A 21,557-nucleotide genomic window follows, 5' to 3' on the forward strand; every position below is an offset into this window, starting at 1 on the left:
CTTTTTCACAAAGGTGAGGCTGGTGGCTTGGGAAGGGGAGGGCTGGGGCGGAAGCATGCGCACATACTCCGATATTTTACAGATGTCCTCTTGAACACTTGAGTGTTCAGCAGTGATGCCTACCAAAGTGCAAGCAGTTTCAGGCAGTATTACCTCTAAGCTGAGATAGTGTGAGCTAGCTCACAATGTTTTAGCCTCCGGCTCACACATTTTTGTCGTAGCTCAGGAAGGATGGCTCCAGAGCAAACTAATTTATGCAATAGCCAAATCGCTCGGGCACAACTTTAATGCCAGTAGCTCACAAAGTAGAATTTTTGCTCACAAGACTCCACAGCTTAGTGAACATTGGTTTCAGGTCAAGTACAGAAATGCTTGTGCATTGGGGGAAACAGATGAGTCACCAGAATCGTCCCTTGGTCAGTCGCTCAAAGAGCAGGTGAAGAACCTCAGATGCTCTCTCCCTTGCCCTGAAATGCAGGGGGAGGGGCATGAGAAAAATAAAAACGGGAACCCGGGAGACAGAAAGGTCCACCAGGTGTTTCCTTCCCTTTCATCTTTCTTGTTTCATAGCCTTTAGATCTCTGCCATCTCCTCGACCTGCAGGGAGCTCTGCTTCCCAGACATCGTGACATGAGAACTGGCAGGCCAGCGTTTTTTGGTTTTGGTTCTTTCTCTCTTTTTTTTTACATTACTGAGATCAAAGTTTTGATGAGGGTGTAACCTCCCTACCAGATCGGTGTGCAAATCTTCCACATGCAAGCCGTCGTGGCGGCCCCACACCTTTCTCGTGGGTAAGGAATAATTAATGTAGACTAATGTAAAGTAAATTGCATCGGGATTCTTTGTGGCTGGTTTTGATTTGAACTGAATTTGCTTCCCCCCCTTATTTTATGGACGTTTTTCGGAGTCATAAAAAGGGCGTCTGCTTCCACAACCTGACAGACAACACCTTTTCTTAGATCCGCCCCTCGGGAACGCCTGCTGGTCCCAAGAGTAATGTGCAAAGGTTCTTGCAGACTGAGCGGCTATGCAAAGCCCCAGCCACAAATACTCCAAGGAGAATGCAAAACAGGCTTTGACTCTGCTCAGGGTTTTGTGCTGCATCAGTACAGTCAGCAACAGTCCTGGCTGAATACGGGCCAGGGCATTGCATGACAGCTGCTTTACAGAATTGCGATCTTGCAAGAATTCCACCTCACCCAGTGTTGGCAAGGAATAGCCAAACGATGCAAATCAAGCAAAATATGTTGGGGAAAGGGCAGAGAGAAAGAGATAATTTTTTCTCTCTGTTTCCCATAATAGTAGAACTTGGGGGCACCCAATATTATTTATTTCTTCATTCATATCCCACTTTTCTTCCCAATAGAGACCTTCTGAAGGGTGCAATGGATGTATATTCAGCCTTGGTGTATGTGTACCAGAATCTTGCAAAATCGGATTTCTAGTACAAGTATTCCAGAGCTGAAACACGTGTATGTTACCTCTTTCAGATGAAATGACGATTGCACATTACATCTTCCAGATTAAATGGCGATTACACCCATCAGGAGGACTGTGTAACATGCTTTCACTGAATGTGTGGTCAAATGTGATGGCTGAAAAGTGCTCGTAAGAGACAGCAGGGGCAGATTAACCATTAAGCAGACTAAGCACGTGCTTAGGGCACCAGGGCCAAAGGGGGCACCACAAAGTTAGGAAAAGGGTGAGAAGCTTAGTTTGTACAGTCTATTGTGTTACCATATGAATACATTTTTTTGATGGCTGCAACCTGCATTGTATATCTGGTCAGACAGGTCAACAACTAAAATGGACTGGGTCAGTGTGGAAAGGAGGGGGGGCACCAAGATTGGTCAGTGCTCAGGGCACCAGTGAGCCTTCATCCGCCCCTGAGAGAGAGCCTCTATGGGTACATCAGTATGAGCCCAGAGTCATTACATACGTCCCATGGATTGGATGTGGAGTCTGCTCCGTGATCCTGCTGTTTCCCACGTGAGTTCATTATCTCCCTCCCTCCTGAGAAAAGCTGAAGAAGGTGTTTGTGTGTGAGAGGCACAACTGTTGCTCAAGGGTTTTTCCAAATTTCTGGACAATCACTCAAGAGCTGTGGTTGGAAGGTGAATTAGCACATGGTTAAGAAGGTTCGAAGGAAGGAGTGAGGGGGGGAAAGCAAAAATCCTGCTAAGCGGAATGTCACAAAGAGGGGCATGAGGATGAGATAAAGGCGATGCATAGGGTTGCCAGGTCTGGTTTAGGAAATTCCTGGAGATTTGGGGGGTGGGGTTTGGGGCAGAGAGGAACCACAGTGGGGTATAATGCCATAGAGTCTACCTTCTAAAATACTTTTTTCTCCAGGGAAACTGATCTCTCTAAAATGGAGACTGGTTGTCACTCTGGGAGCTCTCCGGCCACTACCTGGAGACTGGCAACCCAGGGGGTGCAGCTGTGGATGACACATATTGATTCCCAGGGAAGTGCCCACCCTTGACACCTGATCAGTTGCGTTGTATGTATGTGCTAGCAGGAAGAGATGCCTTTTCCCAGTTATAGAATATTGTACTTCCAGCGGTAGGAAAATGAAAGGAACACTCCTTCCCTCCCAGGAGAAATGCGCACTCGAGATTGTGGATTGTGCACACCGAAAGAGCCAAGTGCACATTTAATGTACAAAAAATGTACTTGCCTTCTTTCCAAAAGCTGGTGGAGCCACAGGTTGTTACCGTGATTTGAGCAGCAGACCGAGCGGGATGACCTGGGTTCGAATCCCCACTCAGAAAGTCCATCAGCCTTCTTCACAGGATGTTTGTGAGGATAAGTTGGTGGCAGGGGGGCAGGGGGGGCGGTCATGTATGCAGCTCCTTGGAAGAAGGGTGGGATTTTTCAAAAACCAAACTAATAAGCAAGAATTGTGTGATTCATGCCAGTACATAATTGGTTTTTTTAACAAATCTCTGCTAATCTCTCCCTCTCCTCCAAGAGTGGAAGGCATTTTATTTTTAAAGCTGTCTTCTCCTCTCTCTCTCTCTCTCTCTCTCCCCCCTCCCTCCATGCTAATTGCATTTCATTTTCCTCTCCTCTTGATGACTATAATTACCTGTTGCATGTGCTGGAGCCGAGCCAGAATCCTTTGAGGGAAGAAGGAACAGTTCAGAGATCATCTTCCCACAGGGATGATAACTCAAAAGGGTGAATCTGATTGGGCCAAATGAATATTCCTGGGTGGGAATGGGTGATGTGGTGCTCAGCGAAACTGTTGCTCTCCTCCTGAGAGTGGGACGGTTTCCAGGAGCGCAAGTCAGCGTGCCTTTTGGGAAGTCTTCTGTGTTAAGCAACCCGATTTGGATGCGTAGCAACCGCAGTATTTATTATCTTAGAAAGTGGGGAGTACGTGGCATGGTGAGAGGCAGTGTGGGGTAGCGGTTAGAGCGTTAGACTGGAGAGCCCAGGGTCAAATCCTCACTCAGCCTCAAAGCCCTACGGGGGGACCTTGGGCCTAAACTCTTTATTTTATTTATTTAGAAGAGCAGCAGCAGAAGAGTAGGTTTTTATATCCTGCTTTTCTCTACCGTAAGGAGTCTCAGAAACGATTTACAACCCCCTTCCCTTCCTCTCCCCAAACAGGGCTGGCTCACCCACTAGGCGAACTAGGCATTCGCCTAGAGTGCTGGGCCCTGGATGGGGCGCCGAGCTGTGTCTCCCCCCCGCCGCCAAAAGCCCGCAAGTATCAGCACTTTGCTAATCAGTGAGCATCCCCCGCCTGGAGACAGGATCTCCCCCACCTCCCTCCCAAACTGCCTTCGGAAGCGGAGCACGAGAGAAATCTCTCTTCCATCTTGGAGGGCGCTGCAGGAACATGTGGGCCATGCTCGCTGGGTCTGACAGCTGCGGGGGGGGGGAGAGGCGGTGGCGGCGGTAGCAAAAGGGTGGCTGGCTCCAGAGGTCTCCAGGTCCCACCGGGAGGTTGGCATCTGCACCACAAGGCAGCCTCGCCTACGGCACAGAAACACCTTAATAGAAGAAAATATTGAGCAGGAGGTCGGAGCACTGTGGGAAGCCATATATAAGGGAGGGGGTAGGATGTAACAGGGATTAAGGCAGTAAATTTAATGTTGAATATAACGAGAATAATATGGATAATGTTATGTTGAATATGAATGTTTATGTCCTGAATAAAATTTTTACAAAAAAAAGAAAAAGAAACACCTCGAGCCAGCCCTGTCCCACAACTGGCACTTTGTGAGGTAGGTGAGGCTGAGAGAGCTCTGAGAGAACTGTGGCTGGCCCAAGGTCACCCAGCAGGCTTCATGTGAAGGAGCGGGGGATCAAACCCAGTTCTCCAGGTTAGAGTCTTCCACTCTTAACCACGACATCACACTGGCTCTAGTTGTACCTGGTTTTTCTCCCCACTGGTGACCCAAAGCAGCTTACAACCCCATATTCCTCCCCTTTTAATTTTTATCCTCACACCAACCGCCCTGTGAGGTAGGCGAGAGCCAGCATGGTGTAATAGTTGTCAGAGTAGGGTCTGGGAGATCCAGGTCCGGAACCCCACCCTGCCATGGAAGCTCACTGAGTGACCCACCCACCCAGCCAGCTCCCATGGCAGGGCAGGGATTTGAACTTTTGTCTCCCAGATCCTGCTCTGACAGTCTTAGCTATTACACCATGCTGGCTTTGCCTCACAGTGGTTGCGCAGAGAACAGGAGGAACTGAGAACCACGTAAGCTGCCCTGAGTTCCTGGCGACGAGGCACAGAATAAAAATATGATTGACAGACGACAGTAACCCTGTGAAGTAGGTCAGCCCGTGAGGCCACACACCTGCCTCCCCGACCTATCAAGCAAATGCTATGGCTGGACAGGGATTTAGACCGGGGTTTCCAGCGACATCAGAAACCAAACCCTTCAGCTATCAGCTGTCATGGTGCTCGTCTTTCGACTATTTGTTCCACATTCTGTGGGTTGATAGGCACTGCCGGCTATATGTTTGATTTCTTTATGTTTTTTTTAAAGAATAAAGACATTTTCTAGCATATGTTGTGGCTTCTGCTTGATCCCTGAACCCCAAGCTGCATAGATCACTCGTGGGCCAAGTCATTGGGCTGTACCTGGGGTCATTTCGTAGAAAAAGAGTTGCAGGAGCTCATTAGCATAACTTATTTGCATATGCCACATCCCCTGACATCACCAGAAGTGTGTCAAAAGGCAACACCCACCACTCAGGCTCCACTGGACTGTTTTGGATTGCTAACTATTGTTGGGGGGGGGAACGTGCAGATCTGTCCTCGCAGAGGAGGGAGAGCTTGTACCTGAATAAAACTTGGTCTTAAAGGTGCCACTGGACTGTTTTGGACTGGGGGGGGGGCTCTGCAACTTACCTGGCTGTTTCTTGCTCTGACTGAGGGCTGCTGGGATCAGGGGGTGGGGCTTGTTGCATGTGCCCGCCCCCTGGGCTCTTTACTGTCGGAGCTCCGCTCCTGTGCGCTCCTGCAGGAAATGACCCCTGGGCTGTACTCTTTCTCCTCAAAGAGAGAGCATCCAGGACTTTAAGATCCTTGTCCTGCAGCGCTGAACAAGGTGCAGCGCACAGATATGCCCACACAACACAACCCGATGGATGGAAGTGAGCGTACAATGCTGAGAGCAAACACGCCCTCATCACATCCCGCCTTGTGGTTTTGCTTTCCGTGCTCCCTGCGTCTCCCTTTGATTTGGCTGTCAGCACTCTCGGCATGTCGTCTGTCTGCCATGTCCAGCACCAGCTGGGGTTTCCATCTCTTGCATGTCTGAGGGCACGATGCCGATTGTTCCGTGGCCACCGGGTGGGCAGCTAGCCTAATCCAGAGTCAGAGCTGCGAGTCTTCGGCAGGTACCGTATGCATAATGAGATGCAGATTCCCTGTGCGACAATGGTAATAGCTGGATGGTGTTGTAAGCGCCCTCCTGTTGCATCAGGTGACGAGATCGGTTGAGTGCCGGGGCTGGAGTTCTCAGGCGAGGGTGTTGCCAGCCGGCTAGCGTGTCGCCCCGCATCTTCTCCCGAGACACAGCGATTGCTTGCTCTGATTAGGTCAAGCTTTGTCTGCCACCGGCAGCTGTTTTGCGAGTTGTGTCAGATGTTTGTGTGCCATGGGGAGGGGTGGAATGCATCACTCGGAACTGGTAAACGATTTTTCAGGTGTTTGTAACGGCTGTCTGGGCTGACATCCCGTGCTGTCATCCACTGCTGCTGTCCCCACCCCACCCTGCGCAATGTCACAGGGGAAGACCACAGCCCAGCCTTATCCCTTGCCCAGTTGCATAACAGGGCCATGGAACATGCTGTGTGGACATATATGTGCCCCTCCCTTTCCCCCAGAAAGCTAGAGAAAGAGATCTGCTTTCTACCTTTCTGCCTCTTAAAATCTTGTAACGTCAGGCCTGATTAAGAGTCCTGGTGGGTTCAAAAGGTTGCACGGTGGTTTATGTTAATTTGGTGGGTCTAATAAAAGGTATTACATAAATGTTGTCCTTGTTGGGTAAATATTGGAAATATCAGCCTGGAACAGAGCAGTTGATGGGGACAGGAGAGAGATGAGAGAATGTATTAGACTACCACACTTGGTGGTAAGAAACCGTCTTTCATCTTAGCCTACCTTGTAGGGTTGTTGTGAGGGTCCAGTTGGGAGGGCAGTCCTCTTCCATGCCACCATCTATTCCTGGAAGGAAACATAATGTGATGAATGATTTGATGTACAAGGCATGAGCCAATATGATCTAATTGTTAAAGTGCTGGGCTAGGAGTACAGAGATGTAGGTTAAGGTCCTGTTTCTGACCTCAAAAAAGACACTATAGCATTGGAAAAAATGCAGAAATGGGCAACTAAAATGATAATACCTTCCCTATGAAGAAAGGTTAAAGCGCTTAGGGCTCTTTAGCTTGGAGAAATGATAGGGCTGCCAAATCGGGCCGGGAGGCGGGAAAACCCCCGCTTTGGAGGCTCGATTTCTGCCGCGGCAGAATCGGGCCCCGGGGGAAAACCCACCCCCGCGTGCACGTCACAGGGAAGTGACGTCATGACGCCGGGCACGCTGTGGCCCCGCCCCAGCGTGCCCGGCGTCATGACGTCACTTCCCTGTGACGTGCATGCGGCGTGCGCACGCGCGCACACGCCAGGAGCCAGGCTGGAGTCCCCCACCACAAGGGTAAGTGCCATTTGGCAACCCTAAGAAATGAGGACTGAGGGGTGACATGATAGAGGTTTACAAAATTATGGATGGGATAGAGCAGATAGAGAAAGAAGTACTTTTCTCTCTTTCTCACAATACAAGAACTCATGGGCACTCAATGAAATTAATGAGCAGTAGGCTTAGAAAAAGCAGTAGTTCTTCACCCAAAGAGTAATTAACACGTGGAATTCACTGCCACAAGAAGTGGTGACGGCTATAGGCATAGACAGCTTGAAGAGGGGATTGGATAAACATATGGAGCAGAGGTCCATCCGTGGCTATTAGCTACAAGGTATAGAAGGAAGACTCTGTCTGGGGCAGTGATGTTCTGTATTCTTGGTGCTTGGAGGGTAACAGTGGGAGGGCTTCTGGAGTTTTGGTCCTGCTGGTGGACTTTCTGATGGCACCTGGCTTTTGGCCACTGTGTGACACAGAGTGTAGGACTGGATGGTCCATTGGCCTGATCCAACATGGCTTCTCTTATGTTCTTATGACATGAAGCTTGCTGGGTGATCTTGGGCCTGTCACTTGGTCTCAGGTCTAGTTACCTCATAGGGTTGTCCCTCATGAGCTTAAAAATGAGGAAAGAACCACATAATCCACATTGAGTTCCTTGAAGGACGTGTGGGATATAAAACATATTAGGTAGAAAGATGATTATGGAATTCTCTGCAACAAGAAGTGACGAAGGCTCTGGTGTCAGAGGGGTTTAAAAAGGGGCTAGACAATTCACAGGGGAGGAAAGTTCTGTTGACAACTATTAGTCATGATAGCTAAATGGAGACTCCACGTTCAGAGGCACTCTACACCCAATTTCTAGTGATGGGGGTAAAGGATGATTGCCTTCATGTTTTGCTTATGGGCTGCCAAGTAGTAGGCCTCTGTGAGGAACAGGTTGCTGAATTAGATGGACTGTTCATCTGATCCAATCGGACTCTTCTGATGTTCTTAATACAATGAAGGGACCGCTAATTTGCTGCTCTAGCTAGTTGTGGGCCATGTTATGTAGGCACCATCTTTGGCATGCCTATACCAGTGTGTGCTGTGGTAAAAAGAAAAACATGAAGTGTTGTGGAAGGGGGTACTAAAGGGAACCGCCATGCCAAGAAGCTGTAAATCTGTGAGTGCCAGTGCTGGGAGGCAACATTGGGGGAAGGTCTGTTTGTTGGCCTTCCAGACTGGTGAATGTGTGGGACCCTCCGATATTCTCGTGGTGTTGGAGTACAGTTGCGGTCTGGCACTGTGTGTAGGTTGTAACTTTCTCCTTGGGGCTGCTTCCGAGTTTTGGGGGCTCTCAGACAAGATGGCATCAAGTGGGCCGCTTTCCTCACGCAGGTGCGACACAGAGAGGGTATATCAGCCAATGGAGGCCACTACTTCTGGTGTCCGACGACAGGCCCTCTCAAGGCCATGGGGCCTGGGCAGCTGCTCAGTAATGCCTACATCTTGGGCCCATGAGGGGTGTGAGGCAGGAAGGAGCTTTTGGTCTCCCCAGCAACGGCCTGCTCCTTCCAGCGGGAGCCTTCCTTAAACCTGGAGAGCCTTAGCTGTAAAAGCCTCTGGGAAATGCCTCTGGGTAATTTGCAGATGCTCCAGAGAGCAGCAGAAGTAATTGAGGAAAGGTAGTAAAAACAGCAACTCCCCAGTGAAAGTCGGAGGGCGAAAAGTCATCCATACACCCCGGAGCCTCTCCATTCCTTCCCCTGGTTGTGTGTTGCATCAGAGTGTGTTTGTGTGTGTTTGGTCCCTCTGCTGTATCTTTGTTGTAATTCTTAAAAAGGGGGTGGGGGGGGGGGGAGTCATTCAGAAGGCCTACAGGGTATTACAAGTGGGCTCATGTGCGGAAGAGAAAATTGGTTCCAATTAGGAAAGTGGATCTCCATGAAAGCCCAAGAGGTTTCTTCCTTGATATATTCGCACAGGAATCGGGACAGTGTGGCCTCGGTTTCATCCCCAGTGATTTTTAAATGTGGCATGGAGGCCTGTGAAACCAGCCGAAATACGGCAGAACTGTGAAGGCCACTTATTGGATATTTATCAGCTGCCTATTTTCTGTGCAGTGCCATCATAAATGGGCTGCCGGGGTTTTGTCTCAAGGAATTGTGTTGGGTGGGGGGCTTATTTTCAGGCCGGCGGGTTGAAGTTTCAGTGCCAGCAGGCAGCCCACATATTTGATGGCTTTTAGAAGACATCTGATTAGTTTTAAGATATTTATATTCTGCTTTTCTCCCTGGTGGGGACTCAGATCAGCTGACGGCCCCTCTTCTAATTTTATCCTCACGCAACAAACATTGTGAGGTTTTCTTTTATTTTCATTTTTTTTTTTGAACGGTCCATGGCTCCAACACATTCTTTTTTTAAAAAAAGGCTTTTAAACTTGACACAGCTCATGAAGCCAGGGATTCACCTGATCCTGCATTTTTGGTTCCATCTGTTTTTGTCTCTAGGAAGCTTGACAGAATAGGTGTTGTTTGTCTTCCAGCAATATTATGCTCTGAGGTATGCTGCTGCTGAACATGGAGGTTCCATTTAGAGACCCAGGCAATGAGCTGTCCGTAAGATTTATCCCTGCCCTGCCCGGATGGCCCAGGCTAGCCTAATCCCATAATCTCTCGAAAGTTAAGCAAGGTCAGCCCTGGTTAGTGGCGAATGGGAAGTCCAGGGTTCCTCCACAGAGACAGGCAATTGTAAATCATCTCTGAATGAACTTCTCTTGCCTTATAAAGACAGTTTAAGCCGGTGATTGTCTTCTCATGTTTTGTTCATGAATCAGTGATGTTGGTGCCATTGATCCTAAATCTCCCCCCAAAATTGGTCCGCCTGTTTTATTGGTCTCTCACATATTGGTTGATCTGCTGTTTAAACAGAATAAAGCCAATAAAAAAGCTCATTGGATGGGTGGCGGGGACATTGGGTGGGGGAGAAGAATACTGCCAGCAACTTGAACAGTGTACCTCTGAATTATCAGAGCATAATTAAGCAGAAGTCCAGCGGCACCTGAAAGACTAACAAAATTTATTCCGGTGCTACCTTTTGTAAGTCAGACCTCACTTCATCAGATGCATTGTAGCAGGGGTCATTTCCTGCAGGAGCGCCCAGGAGCGGAGCTCCGGCAGTAAAGAGCCCAGGGGGCGGGCACTTGCAACAAGCCCCGCCCCTGCTCCCAGCAGCCCTGGGCCACAAGGAGCAAGAAGCAGCCAGGTAAGTTGCAGTGGTTGTTGCCTTCTGACACACTTCCGGTGATGTCAGGGGGTGTGGCATATGCAAATAAGTTATGCTAATGAGTTATGCTAATGAGCTCCTGCACCTCTTTTTCTACTAAATGACCCCTGTATTGGCGTATACATTTTCTAAATTGCCTGAATAAATAATAGATGCAGGGCTGGACGGTTCATGCATCTGATGAAATAAACTCTGATTCACTAAAGCTTATGCTGGAATAAATTTTGTTAGTCTTCAAGGTGCTACAGGACTTCTGGCAGGAACAGAGTAACACGGCCGTCTCTCTGGATTTAGAGCATAATTAGTTGGCCCAGATCTGGAAAACTGGGCATCCGCATCTATTTTCTCCTTTTCTTGCCTTTTTAAAACATGCTTTGTTTGTTTTTAAAATCTTTTTTTTTAAAAAGTGATTGCTTTCCTGTTATTGTTTTGGATGCTCCATGGAAAATCCTCATCCTTGCATTCTTCAGTTTCGTTTGTGGTTTGGCTTGTCTGCCGCCTCTTTAGAAGGCTTTAAAATGCGGTTTCTAGGTCTCTAAGAATAAACTAGCGTGGAGAAGGATGCTAAAGCGGCATGGTGGCTACGGGGCGTGGCCTCAAGAGCAACTGATTACAGAGGGAGAGTGTCAGAGCAGAAATAAATATGCCGAGAGAGAAATCCTCAAGGCGAAATGCTTCTAATTTGGCATTCACTTATAGCAACTGCAGTTTGTTTTGGGTTTCTTTTGCCTCCCACCCGATGCCCTCGATAGAGATTACTAGTTGGATTAAGGGGTTTTAGAAAAAGCAAGAATTCGGGAAGTCGATTCTTTTATTGCCTTTAAAATTCAACCACCAGGCTTAGTTTCTAAGCTTGTTCCATTGGTTTTCGAAGGGCTTTTTAAGCCCTAACTTTAGCGATCTGTCAGATTACTGCGTCTTCCAGTTTCTTTTGTAATAACATCTCTCCTGGCTGCCTGCAGTGTGTTGTACTTATCTATATACTTCTATCTGCCAACGGGAAGTAACACTTCATGCATCTGGGCAAGGGGGCTCGGGCCGACAAAAGAGGGTGGCGATCTTTAAAGCGCCGCGGGGCACGGTGGTGTTACGGCTGTTGCCGGCCGGCCCAGTTACCTTTCTGGAGCTGATCTACATTGGAGTCCAAAAGCAGAACTCTAAACTCCGAAGAGGTCTAATTGCAAATTGTATTTTTTGCTGGTATGTTGACTCCATGACACTGTGTTTTCCCATTTTTGGACAGACAGCTTTTCACGGCAACTAGCGTTTTGAGGAAATCCTTTGCATCCGCCATAGAATTCTCACACTTTCCAGAGGATCATAGTGGAATGGTCTCCAGGGGTCAGCACCTTTGGAAGCTGCTGAGAGCCCTCAGTTCCTAGAAATGTCTGGTGCTGACAATTGCTGCCTAGCCCTGGGAAAACCACTGGCTGACTGTTATGTCTTAATGTAATAGAGACATGAGTGAGCTTATGAACAGTTCTATATTAAAAGAGCATTGTAAGGATTGACCTAAAGGGCCAATCAGAGAAGCCTTTGTCTTCCGCGGAGACCACTCTCATTGGTTCCAAGCTCAGTGTTCCTATTGGCTGTTATCTGTTTGTTGGGTGTGGTTTTGCCCGGTCAAATCGTATATAAGTTAGCCTTGTTCTATGTAGTCTTGTCTTGTGTTGTTATGAGCTGAAGAAAATGAAATCACTTGTTCAAGAAGCTGCCTCGACCTCATTTCATAATACTGACCTTGGATTTGGGGCCTCTCTTTGGAGGTGGGATGGATCACCCCTTCCCTAATCACCTAACCCCAGGGCTATTTTTGGGCAGGAATGGAACGCACAGGAACGGAGTTCCGGCTGGCTCCCGAGTTGGCCACGCCCAGCAGGAACTCATTAGCATAATAGGCCACACCCAACAGCAGGAACTCATTAGGATTGGCTACATTGGGGTGTGTGGCCTAACATGCAAAGGAGTTCCTGCTACAAAAAAAGCCCTGGGTTTTGACAACAAACAAGGTAAACAGAATAACAAGCAAAAGGTGGGTGTGGCTGGATAACCACACTACTGGTAACATGGGGGTGTGGCCCAATATGCTAATGAGTTCCTGCTGTTGGGTGTGGCCTATTATGCTAATGAGTTCCTGCTGGGCTTTTTCTACAAAAAGAGCCCTGCCTAACCCTAACCCTGCCCAGACATTGCCCCCTGCCTAGGCTGGCTTCTCACCTTCCTTAGTGGCAATCCCTCCAGTCTGCCAACCATGGTGGCTAGCAGCTAGAAGCAGCAGCCTCTGCCACCCAGGGAGGCATCTGGTGGAAGCAGGTGGCAGCAGAGAGAAGCGAGACCCGTTGTCTCGCTTGGGGACAGCAGTGGCTGCTCATTCTCTTGCTTACTAGTGGCTCATTCACTCTTGCTTATGTGGTAGGCTTTGGCTTTCCCCATTGGCCCTGGCTCTCTACTGCTGATGGCTGACCATTCACAGCCCTGTCCTCCTCTTTTGGGCAGTGGCAGCCAGCTGCTCACTGGCTGGTGGACACCGAGGAGAGATGGAGGGGTGACTGGGTGGCAAGGGGTGACCGGTAGCTGCCCTGCAGATGGGGTAGGATTGCAGAGAGCCCAGTGAACTGGTAGGGATAACGTTGCCGACTCTGGGGATGAGAAAGACCTGGTGATTTGGGGGTGTAGCCTGGAGTGGGCAGGCCCGAAGCCAGGATTTTGTGGCTTGTGGGGCAAATTTTTCGCTGGCGGGGCTGACGTTCTCCGTGCAGAGAGAAAAGCCATTTAGCCAATAGAAAGCTGTTTCCAGGATAGCTCTCCAAACTGCAAGCTGTCAACCACTTTAGATGACAGTTCTCAGCTGCTGCAAGTTAAGCACTTCTGCCAGCCTAAGCGACTGGGGGTGATGACTTCTGTAGTCAAGAAAGCTAACACTTAGGCAGAAAAACTCTCTTAAAGGAGGTCAGTTTCTTGACAGAGACCAGTTTCTTGACCCAGAGTTAGAAGGGATCCTAGAGGTCACCTACTCCAACCCCCTTGCTCAGTGCAGGAATTAGTCCATTACGGCACCCCCCTCGGCTTAAAGGAGCACACGCATTTAAAAAAAAACGTTTTTGGAAATAGCATTTACAGGAGAAAAGCCCCACTGTAGCTGTGGGCCTGGAGCTCAGTGGGGCATAATGCTCGAGTCCACCCTCCAAAGCAGCCATCTTCTCCAGGTGGGCTGATCTCTGTTGTCTGGCGATCAGCTGTAATTCCAGAAGATCTCTAGGCTCTGCCTAGAAGTTATCAGCCCTAGGTGGGGGGGGGGGGCACCAGAAGCATTTTGCTGAGTGCCTACTGACACCTGCGACATGCTCTAGAACATGCCTCTCAGTTCATACAAGCCAGTGGGAGGGGCTGTTAACATCCCCCTTTCTGGCCTAGATTGTGCCTGGTGCTCCCCACCAACAGCATGTTGCACGAGAAGATGAGGGAGCAGGGTCTAGCTGTGTCCTTCGAGGAAGTTCATCCTCTGTTTACCAATCTCCATATGGAGCAAGACCTCATAAGCCTCTGGGAACCTGCAAGGCTCCTTGGCATCCAGTTTGAAAACATCTGCTTTTACAAGCTTTTGCACTGATTTATTATACGGGTGTGTGTGTGTGTGTTTGTGTGTATAAACGTAGATTTCCTTTCTTTCCTCCAGGGGTTCTGTTGGACATCCAGCAGCATTTTGGAGTCAAAGACAGTGGAGCCGGCTTGTTGCAAACAGGTAAGAAGAGGCTTCCACGAGCTTCCCTTGTGCGATCGGCACGATTTCCCGAGCCAAGGTCGCAGTGTCCTTGTGCGCTGCTGGCTCTGTTTTAAATGTTAATTAGCTGGCAAATCTGGCTTGTTGTTCAAAAATGTGTTTCTACTTCTGTTTGGCTGCGGCTCAGCTGCAGCTTTTGGTCTTTTGAGTCTGAAGGACGGAATGCCACCCATGCCTGTTGCATCTTTTGCCCTGGGCCATCATCTCTCTGGAGTACAAGAAAGCAGGCAGGTTTTTTTGTGAGTCTGTGCAGCTTTGGGAATGCAAGCTGAGCGTCTAGCAGCACCCAGCAACTGACAGGTGTGCAGAGACTTGGGGTTGGGGGTTCATCTTAATTTGGAAATATTTAGTTTTCTTTGTAAGCACGATTAAATGAATCAGTCGTTTGATCCAGTTTCCACTTCTGTTGGTTTCCAAGGGGAAGAGCCAGTGTGGTGTAGTGGTTAGAGTGACTGACTAGGATATCCAGATTCAAATCCTTACCCTACCCTGAAGCTTCCTGAGGCGGACCATGGCTCAGTCTCTTTCTCTCACGTCCTTTGGGTCCTTTTCGGCCCAAACTTGCACATTAAGAATTCTGGGTAGTCTGAGAGTTCTACCAGCCAGGCCTGGCTTGCAAACATGTGGCCAGATGGTGTCCTTTTTTAAAGGCCATATTTGGCTACGCCAATGTGTGTGTGGTAAGCAGAAGGACAGAACTTCAACAGAGTGTTGCTAGAGAGTAGCAGCATCTATCAGTTGCAGGGGTCATTTTGTAGAAAAAGAGGTGCAGGAGCTCATTAGTATAACTCATTAGCACAACTTATTTGCATATGCCACACCCCCTGACATCACCGGAACTGTGTCATAAGGCAACACCCACCGCTCAGGCTCCACTGGACTGTTTTGGATTGCTAGCTATTGGGGGGGACGGGACGTGCAGATCTGTCCTCACAGAGGAGGGAGAGCTTGTACCTGAATAAAACTTGGTCTTAAAGGTACCACTGGACTGTTTTGGACCGGGGGGCCGGGGCAAGCTCTGCAACTTACCTGGCTGCTTTTTGCTCTGACTGAGGGCTGCTGGGAGCAGGGGGTGGGGCTTGTTGCATGTGCCCGCCCACTGGGCTCGTTATTGCCGGAGCTCCGCTCCTGTGCGCTCCTGCAGGAAATGACCCTCGATCAGTTGTATCCTGGGCAGTGTAATCAGGTTGAAGCCTTACACAATCTGGGACCAACATATCTTTGGGACTGTCTCCCCTGGTATGCCCCCCCCCCAAGAGCCCTGCACTCGATGGACAATAACCTCCTGGCGATCCCTGGCCCGAAAAACATTAGTCTAGCTTCAACATAGGCCAGAGCCTTTTCAGCTCTGGCCCCGGCCTGGTAGAACCCTCTTACAGATGAGATCCAGGCCTTGCGGAATTTGATGCAGTTCTTAAGGTCCTGTAAGAAAGAAATGTTTTGCCAGGCCCGCGGTTGAATTGGCCTCCCCCAGCCCCTCCCTCCTCCGCCATTCATTCTGTCATTGCACCAGTTCCACCAACACTGTCTGTATGACCTCACGTTGGATAATTTATGCCAAGGGTGGTCAAACTGCACCTCGGGAGCCACATGTGGCTCTTCCACACTGTCTAATTTAATGTTAATAAAAAGAAAATTTGCATATTTTTCAATTAAAACGTGTGTATAATATTTGTTCGTGTTTTACGACTCTCAGACATCTGATGTTTATTCTGTATGGCTGATTCATGCTATTCTGTGCTGTATTCCACCATCTGATTTTATTCAAATGTGTTACTTTGATAATTGTTTTTAACAACTAACCTACGGTGTTGTTTTAATTTTGCTGTTAACCTGCCCTGAGCGTTGCGCTGTGCAGGGGGGGGGGGGGGGGTGAAGAAAAGTATAATAAAGTAAGTAAATAATGAGCATGCATGAGCACTAGAGATCTCTTTCTGCGTCAGACATTCTAACATTTGGTGGATTTGGTGTGCTTGTCACACATTTTCTCCTTCTCTGTGCTTCTGCCTTTCGCCTTTCCAGATCAGTACTGTCCACTCTGACTGCCATCTGTTCTCCAGGGACTCAGGCAGAGACGAGTCTTTCCCATTAGTTGACATCGTTTAACTGGAGTTGCTGAGCATTAAATGCAGATGTCAAGGGATTTTTGTATGGAGAGTGGGCGATGCTGCATTGGCTTTTCCCTCTGTTGTTTTAGCAAACCCACATTGGAGCAGAATTTCCCCTCTGCATTGCATGCCGCTTTCACTTTCTTTGATCATCGGATTTTATGGTACCCTCTACACGGCATGCTGCTTTCACTTTCTTTGATCGTTGGATTTTTACGGTACCCTCCACTGCATTGGAGCTGCGGTGGCTCAAGTGGTTAAGACGCTGAACTGCAGGCTGTGGAAGGTCGGTAGTTCAGCAGTTCGAGACCCGGGTTGCCGCATGACGGAGTGAGCTCCCGTCTCTAGTTCCAGCTCATGCCAACCTAGCAGTTCGAAAACAAGAAATTGCAAGAAGATAAATAGGAACCACTTCGGTGGGAAGGTAACAGCGTTCCGTGCGCCTTGGTGTTTAGTCATGCCGGCCACATGACCGCGGAAACGTCTTCGGACAGCGCTGGCTCTTCGGCTTTGAAACGGAGATGAGCACCGCAACCCTAGAGTTGGATTCGACTGGCTTTCGAGCAAGGGAACCTTTACCTTTACCCACTGCATCACTGATACAGATCCAAATGTAGAAGCATGAAACCACTAGAATTCTGGGAGACCATTGAGCCACATTGCTCAGTAATGTTTCCTCTGGCTTGCAGCGGCTCTTCAGGGTTTCACGGTCTTCCCCAACACCTGCTTCCTAAAATCCTTTAACTTAGAGATGCCGGAGATTGAACCTGGCGGGTGGCATGCAGAATATGTGCTCCTTCTTCCACACAATGAATGGATGTGGATTGTCTTCTGGGCTAAATGGCTGGAACCTTCACATGCCCCTGTCATTCACATGGAGAAAGGTTTTGCAGCCGCCACCACGGGGCTGCCAAGGAGCAGTTAAACAGGTCCTAAGTGAGTCTTCTGAACAGAAGCCGTGTTTATATCAGCTTGACAGTATGAGATGGCTGTAGGGTGCACTGCTATGCTCTTTCTTGTGCGCTGCCCCATGGCTTTGAGTGCTTTTCAGAGGAAGTTGCAAACTGAGCTGTAAATAGCCTCCAGACGGATGGAGCTAGGGAGACATTAATAACTGTTGCATAAACCTTTATGGCGCGGAAGGAGGAACCACTTGTTTCAGGATGAACTCTGCAAATCGCACCTCTCCTTGCTTTGTCCTTCCTCTTTTTCTGTTTTTTGCTTCTCTCGTGCCCTCCCTCTTGTCTCTTCAATGCACATCTTGTTACCTATGACAGATGAGAACAGAGTGATTCTAATTTATAAAGCATAATGATTTCGGGCAGGGCTCTGCATTTAAAATGATGTCTAGATTAAAGTTTGGTGTCAGAAAAGGATCCATTTGGTGCCGAAATGGTCCCACCGTGCTGCACTGAATGCCAAACGACTTAATTTTTTAAAAATCTTCTTTCCTCAGCACTGGATGTGCTGAAAAAGTCCTCCCTCGTTCTTTTTTGCTTGGTAATTTGCTCAGGCCAGTCGGATGGCTTGCCCAGTCCTGGAACCAGTGAGAAGAGAGACGGAAGGTTGCTTGCCCAAAATGTTGCCTTGCAAAGATGTGGGATTTGTGCGGTCAACCCACATCAAACCCATACTTTTAAAAAAGGTATAGAACCACATGTGCAGAGTTCACCACACTTAAAAATCCAATAGAGCCTCAATAATAAGCAGCATTTGCCATTAAGCCCAGTTGAACAGCAAAGCAAATTTAAACAGGCAGTGGTCTTGTTTGCTGGAATAAAAAAACCCTTAACATAAATGAACCCTGTTGGATAAGACCAAAGTTAAATCTTCTTGTCACACACAGCGAGAAACCAGGTGTTTCTGGAAAGCCATAAGCTGAGTGTAAAGACAAAAGCCCACTTCCGGTTTTTTTGTTCCAGCCCCAACATTAGAGGTATACTGCCTCTGAAGGTGGAGGTTCCGTTCTGGAAGACGATTATATCACATGCCCGTAAACCATGGGACTATTTATAGACGATTAGTTTTGCATTGGCATTGTATCAGGTTCCATGTCCACAATATGTGTGTGTCCTTGGAGAGGGAAATGAAGCCCCGAAGTGCTGGTGGAACTTGATGCTCTCCCACAAGGCCTGGCTGGGACAGTGAGCCAAGATAGGTTATTTTCACATTCCACGTGCAACGTCTCCTTACAGGATGCATGATAGCACATCCCCTCCCCTCCCCTTGAATTCCAATTTCATCCGACAAATGTCTTGCCCACTCTTGGAGAATGAGAATCAGAGGAGGCTAGAGCCAGCCAGGCCTCTGCCGAACACGTTTAGACATTTTGGGAGGATTTGAGTTAACCTCGGCGACAAGCGCCTGGCACAGTTTAAAGCAATGTTATCTGCATTTTAATGATATTCATGGATTCCTCAGACAGAAAGGGGGAAATGAGTCTCATTCCCTTGAATGAATTTCTCTACTGTGAACATATGGATTGTTACTCGGTAGAAAAGGTCAGAAGTGTATCCGGAAGCAACATCAGAGCAATAAAAGGATCTTGATCTGGTTTTAGAAAGTGGGTTATGTGAAACAGTTGCCATTTCCATTGGGAGGAGCAGTTACAAATCTCAGGACTGCCTAGGACAGTGATGGCGAACCTTTTAGAGACCAAGTGCCCAAACTGCAACCCAAAACCCACTTATTTATCGCAAAGTGCCAACACAGTAATTTAACCTGAATACTGAGGTTTTAGTTTAGAAAAAAACAACTCATACATTAACATAAGATGATCCAAACAAAGTAAGGAAAGCAATCCCAAATGCTTTCATTTACTTAAAATTATTTGGCAGAGAATTCCACACTTTAATGACAGTCTGGGCCTGGCTGGGGCGATGGCATGCGTGCCCACTGAGAGGGCTCTGAGTGCCACCTCTGGCACCCGTGCCATAGGTTCGCCACCACTGGCCTGAGAAGTATCAAGAGAGAAAAAGTGCTTTCCACCAGGTCTCTCTGTCTTAGGGATGCCAGCCTCCAGGTGAGACTGGGGGATCCCCCGGAATTACAGCTCATCTCCAGACTACAGAGATCAGTTCTCCCAGAGAAAATGGATGCTTTGGAGGGTGGACTCTGTGGCCTTGTACCCCACTTTGAGGTCCCTGGCCTCCCCAGGCGCCATTCCCAAATCTTAAGAAGTCTCCCAGTTTGGATCTGGAAATCCTACTTTGAGGTCCCCATACTCCACCAGGGGCCAGGGGGGACGGACCTAGCGACTCTCCTCTCTCTACAGTTCAACAAGGAACATGCAGTTCCATACAAAATACACTGTTCTGAATCAGTGATCAAACAGAGATTATCAGTAGAAAGCAAATCTCTTTAGCCAGTTTGGTGTAGTGGTTAAGTATGCAGACTTTAATCTGGGAGAACCGGGTTTGATTCCTCACTTCTCCACTTGCACCTGCTGATGTGACCTTGGGTCAGTCACAAGCTCTGGCACAGCTGTCCTTGAAAAAGAGCAGTTTGTGTCAGAGTTCTCTCAGTCCCACCCACCTCACAGGGTGTCTGTTGTGGGGAGGGGAAGGGAAAGGAGTTTGTAAGCCGCTCTGAGACTCCAAGTGAAGGGCGGGGTATAAATCCAATCTCTTCTTCTTCTTCTTTATTCAGCAACTGTGTTGATACTCTTTTGGGATTGATTTTGGTCTTATGTACTAACTCTGAAAATTTCTTGGCCATGTTCTTGGTGTTTGGTTGGTCTTATCCTCTAAGCACCGCTCCGGTTATTCAATAGTACAAAGTGAAATTTGCTCTGCATAGATGGTCAGAAAACCTCCAGTTGATACATCTACTTATTTGGTGAATAAAGAGGAAAGGTAGATGTGATAATAATTCCCACAGTAAATGAGCCATAGAATTGAGTACAAAGGAGTCATGGGAGGAGGTGTCTCTCTGATTGAGTTGCCAACCTCCAGGTGGGGCCTGGAGACTTCCTGGTATTACAATTGATCTCTTGTTATGTCCGCTGACTGCCACCAGGGGCCAGCGAATACCCCAGAGCTTGACTCTGGAAGAACAATGGGGACCGGGCTCCTAGGCTCTCGACTTGGGAACCAACAGGACCGTGGCGGGAGATTTAAACCCACCAACGGGACCTAGGGGGGCGTCCCCAAGTGTGTATATAGTTGGCCAGCCGGCCATTAGTCTTTGTCTTTGTTGTGTACCAGTAAACCATGCTGATCACTACATCGGTCTCAGTGGTTTCTACATGCGTCTAACCCACTACACTTCATCTCTGGTCAACAGAGATCCATTCTCCTGGAGAAAATGGCTACTTTGGAGGAGAGGCTCTAAAGCTGAGGTCCTTCCCTTCCCCAAACCCCACTTTTCCCAGGCTCCACCCCTAAAATCTCCAAGTATTTCCCATCTCAGGTCTGGCAACCTTAGTCTCTAATTTACGTGCTGGGACCAAACAGGGCTGAAGGTGAGCACTCCTTCACAATCAACAGTAAGGACAGAGTAATGACCACTCATTTAGAGTGGTATTAAAAAACAATTCAGTAGAATCACAGAATCCTAGCGTTGGAAGGGGCCATACAGACCATCTAGCCCAACCCCCTGCCCAGTGCAGGACCAGCCTAAAGCATCTCTGACAAATATTCGTCCAGCCTCTTCTTGAAAGCTGGCAGTGAAGGGGAGAGCACCACCTCCCTAGGCAGCTGATTCCACCTTTGTACCACTCTGACCGCGAAAAAGTGTTTCCTAATATCCAGCCGATACCTTTCTGCATGTAATTTAAACCCGTTGCTTCGGGTCCTCTCCTCTGCTGCCAACTGGAACAGCTCCTTGCCCTCCTCCAAAGAACAGCCTTTGAAATGTTTAAAGAGAACAATCATGTCCCCCCTCAATCTCCTCTTCTCCACACTAAACATCCCCAAGGCCCTTAGCCTTTCCTCGTAGGGCTCAGTCTCCAGACCCCTGATCATCCTTGTCGCTCTCTTCTGTACCCTCTTGATTTTGTCCACATCCTTTTTTGAAGTGAGGCCTCCAGAACTGCACACAGGACTCCAGGTGCGGCCTGACCAAGACAGTATACAGAGGAGCTATGACTCCTGCGATTTTGACGCCATGGCCTTTTTAATACAACCTAAGACTGAATTTGCCTTTTTTGCCACCACGTACACTGACTGACTGCTCATATTTAGTTTACAGTCCACCCTTACCCCAAGATCTCTTTCACATAAATTACTCCCCAGAAACATA

General features: G+C 48.4%; 1 protein-coding gene across 1 annotated transcript in view; it reads left to right on the forward strand.

The window, feature by feature from the left end:
• Positions 1 to 21,557, forward strand: part of SPNS2 (spinster homolog 2 (Drosophila)) — a 173,311-nt gene that overhangs the window by 49,448 nt on the left and 102,306 nt on the right. The window contains exon 2 of the mRNA XM_015427844.1: positions 14,104 to 14,169. Within this exon, the coding sequence (XP_015283330.1) occupies positions 14,104 to 14,169 (66 nt within the window). The remainder of the gene's footprint in view (positions 1 to 14,103; positions 14,170 to 21,557) is intronic.

This window comes from Gekko japonicus, unplaced genomic scaffold (assembly GCF_001447785.1).
Source record: "Gekko japonicus isolate JY-2015 unplaced genomic scaffold, Gekko_japonicus_V1.1 scaffold677, whole genome shotgun sequence".
Taxonomy (NCBI): Eukaryota; Metazoa; Chordata; class Lepidosauria; order Squamata; family Gekkonidae; genus Gekko; species Gekko japonicus.